Source organism: Coenobita brevimanus, chromosome 4 (genome assembly GCF_032717465.1).
Source record: "Coenobita brevimanus isolate Jiangsu-jjx chromosome 4, ASM3271746v2, whole genome shotgun sequence".
Taxonomy (NCBI): domain Eukaryota; kingdom Metazoa; phylum Arthropoda; class Malacostraca; order Decapoda; family Coenobitidae; genus Coenobita; species Coenobita brevimanus.
Window position 1 is genome coordinate 7,742,983 of NC_136957.1, and position 10,246 is coordinate 7,753,228.

The 10,246-nt window shown below is 42.5% G+C and overlaps 2 protein-coding genes across 2 annotated transcripts; both read right to left on the reverse strand.

The window, feature by feature from the left end:
- Positions 1-1,663: 1,663 nt before the first annotated feature.
- Positions 1,664-2,288, reverse strand: LOC145395183 (uncharacterized). Its single transcript, XM_080268876.1, has 2 exons — positions 2,025-2,288; positions 1,664-1,960 (listed from the first exon to the last, which is right to left on the reverse strand). The coding sequence occupies exons 1-2, from the start codon at positions 2,286-2,288 to the stop codon at positions 1,664-1,666; spliced, it is 561 nt and encodes a 186-aa protein (XP_080125002.1).
- A 5,099-nt stretch (positions 2,289-7,387) lies between these two features.
- Positions 7,388-8,011, reverse strand: LOC145395194 (uncharacterized). Its single transcript, XM_080268886.1, has one exon. It carries the CDS (start codon positions 8,009-8,011, stop codon positions 7,388-7,390), a length of 624 nt encoding a protein of 207 aa, XP_080125012.1.
- Between the last annotated feature and the right edge of the window lie 2,235 nt (positions 8,012-10,246).

The window sequence follows — 10,246 nt, forward strand, 5'->3', positions numbered from 1 at the left end:
TTTACATCAGTGCTTTCCATGAACTTTCTTATCAGTCTATATATTTCACTAAATTTTCAATTAACATGCTTGCTTTCCAGTGCATTTTCTTGCTTGTCCTTAATACATTTGTGTGCAAAGCCCGAGAGGGTTATGTGTTTGGTCCAGTCTGTCTGGCTGTTGGTTTGTTAACAAGACTATAAAAAAGTAAAGTGTGGAACTGCACCATTATGTGACAAAATAACTGTGGACCATCAGAAGAAAACACATAATTTCACCGAAAAACGTTAACAGGTAACTGGACAAGGGCAAAGCCAGCTCAAACAGTTTTGATTCGATTTTGACAAAACTGGCCGCGGGACTGAAAAAGAAAAATTGTGATGCAATACAACCTTGTGAAATGCTTGTCAAATGTTTGACTCGGGTACATAAATACGTGATATTTTATTTGGATGAAACTTATTGGAAGGGTTTAGTTAAGCGTTGATGAACTATTTTATTTTCAGAACAACAGAGCGAAGGTCAGGGACACAAGGTAAGGTCAATTTACACATATTCGGTCTAATTTCAACCAAACCTGGTGGATGGTTTTCCGATAAGGTAAAAATTAATTGATTTGATTTTGAGAGCAAATAGTCAAAAGTTTGGAGCTTAGGTCTGGGTCAAATGTTGGTGCTTGATATTCTGTAACTTGATCAGTGGGTGCTTATCGTTTCTGAGCACACTGTTCAACAGTTTCGAAGCATGGTGACGAATCAAAGTATAAACAGTAGATCAGAAGCATTGTCTATTCAATTATACTCCAACAAATCTTATCACCACCAAGAACACAATATTCGTTCCTAACATACTTGTTAAAAATAGGGATGAATAAATGCAGAAACATGAGATAATTAAAAAAAACATGAGGAAATGAAATTGGAGGAGATTCAGAGTTCTGTACTCCTTACTACATTCCATACTGTGTCATGAGAGGCTTGAAGCTCGCAGAAAATAGTAATAAGTATAAAAACTTTAATCCAAGGAGTGTGGTAAAGGGTTGCAACACAGGTTGTTTGATGTGGCATAACTGCAAATTTACCAACCGTTGCAAATTTACCTTAGATATAAATCATGATCTTAGAAATGGTATTAAACACCTACATTTGAAACAGTGTTGCTCAACTCGCCATAATTACTGAATTAAGGGGCTTTCACACATTCAGGAGTTGGATGAAGAATCATTGCGAGTTGCTACTCTTGAGACACTCTGCACCCCACTCCTGACAATTCCTCAACAGCCCTACGGACTCTTGCACTGTCTAGGGACTTCTCGCGCTCTCCTGATGTTTTTGACATATTCAAAATTTTCTGAGAAGTGCTACGAATATTTTTTAACTCCTAACGCGTACCTAAGGTATTCGTGACTACTCTTAGCGACTCTTACCGACTCAAAGCTACTCTCAATGGATTCTTGTATCAAAAAACCTTTGTGAGTTGCTATGAATCGTTGTGAGTAACTAATAGTAACTAGGAGTCGCTAGGAGTTGGTAAGAGTAGCAAGGAGTCTTCCAAGAGTAGGTAGGAGTTTCACAGGAGTGCTCAAAAGTTTCGTTTCGTTTTATCCACGAATTGCGAAGAGTAACTAAGAGTTATCTATGAGTCACTATGAATATGCCAAGAGCATGGTAAAAGTGTAGTAGAGTCACTGTGAGTCACTGCGAAGTGCGAAGGCATCATCGCCAATCACGGAGAATGATACAGGTGTGTCATCGCCATGGAGAGGCACAGGTTCAGGCAGGCCAAGGGTGTTAATTTCCAGGGCTTCCCTGAGTGCAGTGGTTGAGAAAATTCCAGTGTCAGAAGAACATACATTTGTACCAACATCAACGTTCAGGAATTTGTAGTCCGTATCCACCAACGCCAAGAGCACAATGGAGTGGAATCCCTTGTAGTCGTAATGGTGGGATCCACCATTCGGGGGGCACGTGACTGCAATATGCTTGCAGTCTAAGACACCAACTGTGTGGTGGAAATTCCATTTGTTGGAGTAAAGGGAAGCCCACCTCCTTCCACTGTTCCGGCATTGTGCGGCAGGCCAGGACATCCTTCAGGTACTCTGCAGTGATGGCCTTGCAGGTCTTGGGAATGATAAGTGAGATGGTATTGTGGGCCACTCTGAAGCCATATGAAAGGGTTTTGTAGCTATCTCCAGTCACCAGGTAGCATAGAGTGATGGCCAACCTCAACACAGGTGACAATGACTTCCTCCAGAAGGTGTCCTGCTTCTCAATACGGGAACCAACCCTTTCCAGCAGTTCTATGAACATGTCATCCACTCAAAGAAAATTTCTTAAGCTATGGGAGTCCTCTAATTTCAACTCTTCAATGAGTTTCTCGTACTGGCCGTACATAGGACGTCGTAGCAGCCATAATCTGTTCAAAAGAGCTCTCCTCTTTTGCTACCTTTTTGTCTTCTCAAATAACAGCCTACATATTACCACACTGATGTCGTCTGCTTCACATGCCAAATCCACCTGCAGCTTCAGTAGTTTCAATTCCCGGGCACCTCCGGCAATGGTTGTTGAGGATACATAGGTCTATGCTGAACGCAAGCCCGCTATTGAATGAGTAGTCCACGTGCATCACAGCCTTTATATATACTGTATATATTTTTTGTCCAACACTCCTGATGGACTCGCATCAAATTCTTGATGGTTGTGGCACCCTCGTAACTATTCTAGTGAGGGCCTTACCTACTCCTAGCTACTCTTAGCTACTCATGGCTACTCATAGACCTTTACGGACCATTAGCTTCGGCAATGTGTAGTGACTCCTAGCTACTCGTAGCACCGCCCTAGGGAACTTGTAGCAATGCATAAGCTATGCTAGCTACTTGAAGCACCCACCTGGCGCACTCCTAGATTGCTGGATTCTTAGCCAAATTGATAAGAATCTCTGGGAAGTTTGAACTCTTGGCGACTCTTCGTCCAACTCCTGAATGCGTGAAAGTCTCTTTACTGTGGTCAGAAATTTCCCAAGAGGGACTCATTCCTGTCAAGGCCACTTAATCCAATAAGCCATAAATTGGGAGTGGCGTGCTGCTTTCGATGATTTATTTAATCTTTCCCTCATTTCCCTTAGTCACTGTTGGGCTTGCATTCGATTTTATCAAAAAAAAAAAAATCTTTTTAATGACAGGTTTGAACCTTCCTCGAGTGTACGTCGTAGTCAGTGGATCAGGAAGTGCAGGAATTTCATTCATAGTAGCTAGTGTTTTATTGTTTCTTCGCCCAACCTAGGGGGTGTGGAAGAGGGATGAGAGAAAGCCCATTATCCATTATAAACAGCATCACTGCTCCTATGAGAAACTTACGGTGCGTTGTTAGAAATCCTGCTCTCATGAGGTAAGGATCATGCCCCCAGATATGATCCATATGGGGTAAGTCTCACACTTCGAGTTAATCTTCCCCTGTCCTAAATGCTCTTTCGGTTTTGTGCCTTTTTCACCTTTAATTTCTGCATTTTTTCCAACTCTGTATGAAGAATATTTTTTCCCATGTTTATATTTTTATGGATCCTTGCTACCAAATACACATTAGCTCTACTACAAAACGACTTTTATTTGTATGATATCGCTACCATAATTATTGATATAGAGTGTATAAAATTCTTATGTCATACCTGAGATGTGGTCTGAATTTTTGAGAATGGTTTAGGCATAACTCGGGTACTTTTACTCGAATGCACTTCTGCTGTACATATAATAGGCACATCGCCGCTTGTTACGAAACATTTTGGTCTGTATCAAGCTCATGTATGGCCTTATGTTTTGGAATTATGGCCGATAAAGAAAGAAAGAAAGAAAGAATAAGAATAAAATCGACATTTCTCATATTTCATGACTCCTGTGAAAGCAAGAGAGGCACTGTGAGTAGTTTGCACTTACGTAGTGAAAGCCTCTTAACAGTATAATTAAAGCAGGACGTAATGTTTTGGTGCGCCGACCCCCAAGCCTCGCGCGCCTGACCATTGTGAACCTAGACCATTCCTGCAGAGTACGCGCTACCATGCACTGATACCACAGGAACATATATTTCTAACGATTACGTGCCCAGACCTTTCGATCGTTTGTAGGAAACGGGTGTTGCCTTCTCATGTGCTGCTTCTTGTTTTCCATGTATATTGTTTGTTTTCTATGTGCTTCATTCCCCTTTCATTGTTTTCCATTATTTTACCTGCTTTGAATATGCCTTCTTCGTTTTTTACTTGTTCCTCTCACTTACCCCTCTGCCATTCTTCTCAGCTTTTTCTGATATTTTGTCGTTACATTTTATTTTGTCTGTCTGTCTGTCTGTCCGTCCGTCTCTCTCTCTCTCTCTCTCTCTCTCTCTCTCTCTCTCTCTCTCTCATTACCAATGCTAGCTGTCTCTCTCTTTACTTCCCTTCTTCCCTACCTTGCATCGTCCTTCCTACCTATTCTTCTCTCTTCCTTGTTCCCCGTTCTACCTTCTACCCTTCATTTACTATCCTCCTCCCCCCTGTCCCCCTACCTCTTAAACCACTGTCCCCCTGCCTATCTCATCATCACCTTTGGATATAGGTGTAAAATATCTTGGGTTGATCAGTACTTTTATTTTTAATGTCTTCCTCAAACTGAATTTGAGCTTCTCTCATTAGCTTTGTACAATAATGTCTTCTTCCTGATTTGCTTATTGCTTGCCGCCTCCCTGCTTATGTACCTACTTATCCCAGTATCCTTTGCCTCTCTGCTGTCCCCCTGCCTCCATAATCTCCTTGCCTTCCTGTCCCCAACGTTATAATATCTTCATTCCTGCCTACGTTTTGTTTCTCTGCTTCCCTGCCTACTTTTGTACCATGTCTGCTTGCCTCCATGTCTCTCTACCTCCCTCATTTCCTACCTTCGTGTTTCATTCCTACTATATACACATCTGTTTACTCACCTCTCTGTCTCCCAGTCTTCTTATTCCCGCCCTCCTTGTCTCTTCTAGATCTCAACATCTATATTTTCCTGCTTCCTTCTACACTAGACCCCTTCCCAGACTTCTTGCACTTTCTTCCTACTTTCATGGCTCTTGCCTTCTTCCTACCTCTTTGCTTACCAATCTCACTCCTTCTGCCTTCCTCCCTGCCTACCTGCTTGCAGCCATGCTTCAATCCTTCACTCCCTCCCTACCTCCCTGCTTACCTACTCTCCTGCTCATTGCCTTCCTACCCGCCTACACTCATGCCGTCCTACCTACCTACTTGCCTGCCTTTCTACCCCTTAATTCTCCCCCTTCCTGCCTACCAACTGTACCTCCCCGTCTTCCTCACCAGCCGGCTAACAAGTCCTGAGGGAGCACCAACCATACTAACTCAGCATAACAGGTTTGCAAATTAGCAGTGGGTAGGGGACAGTCAGGGAGGCAGGGGGAAGGGAAGCATGAGATATGACACGCGGAGAAGAGACATTCAGAAGCAATGAGGGAGGCTGAATGAATGCGGGCGGAAAAAAGGAAGACAGGAAGAGAGACAAACAGAAGGGAGGGAGGGAGAGAGATACAGGAAGATCGGCAGATGTATTCCGAGGGAGACAGACCAGGAAAAGAAGGTGGAAAGATGCATGAAGCCGAAAGGGAGGTAGAGAGAGAGAGTCAAAGTGTTAAGCACAAAATATTAGGAGCGAAGGAGGGGAAGAAAAAGGGGGGGGGAGGGAAGGAGGCAGATAGGAAAAGGAGACTCGGGAGGCAGAGAGGCAGAAAAGTTAGTAAAAAGGCTGGTGAACTGAGGCACAAGTTAAGATAATGGAGAGAATGCATGTGGGGATAGAAACAGAAAGGTAGTCAGGGAGAAAAACTAATCTGAGGAAGGAAGGAAGGAACAAGGGGAGGCACAGAGAGACACAAGCAAGCTATGAAAGCGAGGAAAGGAGGGAGCATGGGAGGGGAGGAGTGGGGAGAGAGAAAGACAGAAAGGCACAGAAAGAGGAGAGGGATAGCCTATGACGATGGAGGGGAAGTGGTGGTAATGACTGAAACGCGCGGGCGCGCACCCGAGAGAGAGAGAGAGAGAGAGAGAGAGAGAGAGAGAGAGAGAGTCTAGAAACTGGATGAGAAAGAGAGCAAGATAACTCTTCATTGCAATAACGTCTGTTTCACTGTAATCTTGCTACCACCAGGCGACTTTATTAAGAGATGTATTTTGTGAGAGGAGTATGAATAAGTTCCATAGCCCTTTCATTGTAAGAAAGATCTACAACGGTCAGGGACATAAGGTAAGGTCAATTTACACATATTCGGTCTAATTTCAACCGAACCTGGTGGATGGTTTTCCGGTAAGATAAAAATTAATTGATTTGATTTTGAGAGCAAATAGTCAAAAGTTAGGAGCTTAGGTCAGGGTCAAATGTTGGTGCTTGATATTCTGTAACTTGATCAGTGGGTGTTTATCGTTTCTGAGCACACTGTTCAACAGTTTCGAAGCATGGTGACGAATCAAACTATAAACAGTAGATCAGAAGCACTGCCTATTCAATTATACTCCAACAAATCTTATCACCACCAAGAACGCAATATTCGTTCCTAAAATACTTGTTAAAAATAGGGATGAATAAATGCAGAAACATGATATAATAAAAAAAAAAAAAAAAGTGAGGAAATGGAATTGGAGGAGATTCAAAGTTCTGTACTCCTTACTACATTCCATACTGTGTCATGAGAGGCTTAAAGCTCGCAGAAAGTAGTAATAAGTATAAAAACTTTAATCCAAGGAGTGTGGTGAAGGGTTGCAAAACAGGTTGATGTGGCATAACTGCGAATTTACCAACCGTTGCAAATTTACCCTAGATATAAATCATGATCTTAGAAATGGTATTAAACACCTACATTTGAAACATTGTTGCTCAACTCGCTATAATTACCGAATTAAGGAACTTTCACACATTCAGGAGTTGGACGAAGAATCATTGCGAGTTGCAACTCTTGAGACACTCTGCACCCCACTCCTGACAATTCCTCAACAGTCCTACGGACTCTTGCACTGTCTCGGGACTTCTCACGCTCTCCTGATGTTTTGACATGTTCAAAATTTTCTGAGAAGTGCTACGAATATTTTCAAACTCCTAACGCGTACCTAAGGCATTCGTGACTACTCTTAGGGACTCATACCGACTCAAAGCTACTCTCAATGGATTCTTGTATAAAAAAAAAAACCTTTGTGAGTTGCTAAGAATCGTTGTGAGTAACTAAGAGTAACTAGGGGTCGCTAGGAGTTGGTAAGGGTAGCAAGGAGTCTTCCAAGAATAGGTAGGAGTTACACAGGAGTGCACAAAAGTTTCGTTTCGTTTTATCCACGAGTTACGAGGAGTAACTTAGTGTTATTGAGTCACTACGAATATGTCAAGACTATGGTAAAAGTGTGATGGGAGTCACTGCGAGTCACTGCGAAGTGCGAAGGCATCATCGCCAGTCAAAGAGAATGGTACAGGTGTGTCATCACCATAGAGAGGCACAGGTTCAGGTAGACCAAGGGCGTTAATTTCCAGGGCTTCCCTGAGTGCTGAGGTTGAGAAAATTCCAGTGTCAGAAGAACATACATTTGTACCAACATCAACGTTCAGGAATTTGTAGTCCGTATCCACCAACGCCAAGAGCACAATGGAGTGGAATCCCTTGTAATCGTAATGGTGGGATCCACCATTGGGGGGGCACGTGACTGCAATATGCTTGCAGTCTAAGGCACCAACTGTGTAGTGGAAATTCCATTTGTTGGAGAAATGGGAAGCCACCTCCTTCCACTGTTCCGGCATTGTGCGGCATGCCAGGACATCCTTCAGGTACTCTGCAGTGATGGCCTTGCAGGTCTTGGGAATGATAAGTGAGATGGTATTGTGGGCCACTCTGAAGCCATATGAAAGGGTTTTGTAGCTATCTCCAGTCACCAGGTAGCATAGAGTGATGGCCAACCTCAACCCAGGTGACAATGACTTCCTCCAGAATGTGTCCTGCTTCTCAATACGGGAACCAATCCTTTCCAGCTGTTCTATGAACATGTCATCCACTCAAAGAAAATTTCTGAAGCTATGGGAGTCCTCTAATTTCAACTCTTCAATAAATTTCTTGTACTGGCCGTACATAGGACGTCGTAGCAGCCATAATCTGTTCCAAAGAGCTCTCCTCTTTTGCTGCATTTTTGTCTTCTCAAAAAACAGCCTACATATTACCACATTGATGTCGTCTGCTTCACATGCCAAATCAACCTGCAGCTTCAGTAGTTTCAATTCCCGGGCATCTCCGGCAATGGTTGTTGAGGATACATAGGTCTATGCTGAACGCAAGCCCGCTATTGAATGAGTAGTCCACGTCCATCACAGCCTTTATATATATATATATATATATATATATATATATATATATATATATATATATTTGTCCAACACTCCTGACAGACTCGCATCAAATTCTTGATGGTTGTGGCACTCTCGTAACTATTCTAGTGAAGGTTTTACCTACTCCTAGCTACTCTTAGCTACTCATGGCTACTCATAGACCTTTACGGACCATTAGCTTCGGCAACGTGTAGTGACTCTTAGCTACTCATAGCTCCGCCATAGGGAACTTGTAGCAATGCATAAGGTATGAGTAAGCTACTTGTAGCGCCCACCTGGCGCACTCCTAGATTGCTGGGTTCTTAGCCAAATTGACAAGAATCCGTGGGGAGTTTGAACTCTTGGCGACTCTTCGTCCAACTCCTGAATGCGTGAAAGTCTCTTTACTGTGGTCAGAAATTTCCCAACAGGGACACATTCCTGTCAAGGCCACTTAATCCAATAAGCCATAAATTGGGAGTGGAGTGCTGCTTTCGATGATTAATTTAATCTTTCCCTCATTTCCCTTAGTCACTGTTGGGCTTGCATTCGATTTTATCAAAAACTTTTTTTTTCTTTTTAATGACTGGTTTGAACCTTCCTCGAGTGTACGTCGTAGTCAGTGGATCTGGAAGTGCAGGAATTTCATTCATAGTAGCTAGTGTTTTATTGCTTCTTCGAACCTAGGGGGTGGGGAAGAGGGATGATAGAAAGCCCATTATCCATTATAAACAGCATCACTGCCCCTGTGAGAAACTTACGGTGCGTTGTTAGAAATCCTGCTCTCATTAGGTAAGGCTCATGCCCCCAGATATGATCCATATGGGGTAAGTCTCACACTTCGAGTTAATCTTCCCCTGTCCTAAATGCTCTTTTGTTTTTGTGCCTTTTTCACCTTTAATTTCTGCATTTTTTCCAACTCTGTATGAAGAATATTTTTTCCCTTGTTTATATGTTTATAGATCCTTGCTACCAAATACACATTAGCTCTACTACAAAACGACTTTTATTTGTATGATATCGGTACCACAATTAATGATATAGAGTGTATAAAATTCTTATGTCATACCTGAGATGTGGTCTGAATTTTTGAGAATGGTTTAGGCATAACTCGGGTACTTTTACTCGAATGTACTTCTGCTGTACATATAATAGGCACATCGCCGGTTGTTACGAAACATTTTGGTCTGTATCAAGCTTATAATTATATGGCCTTATGTTTTGGAAATATGGCCGATAAAGAAAGAAAAAGAAAAAGAAGAAAATCGACATTTCTCATATTTCATGACTCCTGTGAACGCCAGAGAGGCACTGTGAGTAGTTTGCACTTACGTAGTGAAAGCCTCTTAACAGTATAATTAAAGCTGGACGTAATGTTTTGGTGCGCCGACCGCCAAGCCACGCGCACCTGACAATTGTGAACCTAGACCATTCCTGCAGAGTACGCGCTACCGTGCACTAATACCACAGGAACATATATTTCTAACGATTACGTGTCCAGACCTTTCGATCGATTGTAGGAAACGGGTGTTGCCTTCTCATGTGGTGCTTCTTGTTTTCCATGTACAGTATATTGTTTGTTTTCTATGTGCTTCATTCTCCTTTCATTGTTTTCCATTACTTTACCTGCTTTGAATATGCCTTCTTTGTTTTTTACTTGTTTCCCTCACTTACCCCTCTACCATTCTTCTCAGCCTTTTCTGATATTTTGTCATTACATTTAATTTTGTCTGTCTCTCTGTCTGTCCGTCTCTCTCTCTCTCTCTCTCTCTCTCTCTCTCTCTCTCTCTCTCTTTCTCTCTCTCTCTCTCTCTCTCTCTCTCTCATTACCTATGCAAGCTGTCTCTTTTTTTACTTCCCTACTTCCCTACCTTGCATCGTCCTTCCTACCTATTTCTCTCTCTTCCTTGTTCCCCGTTT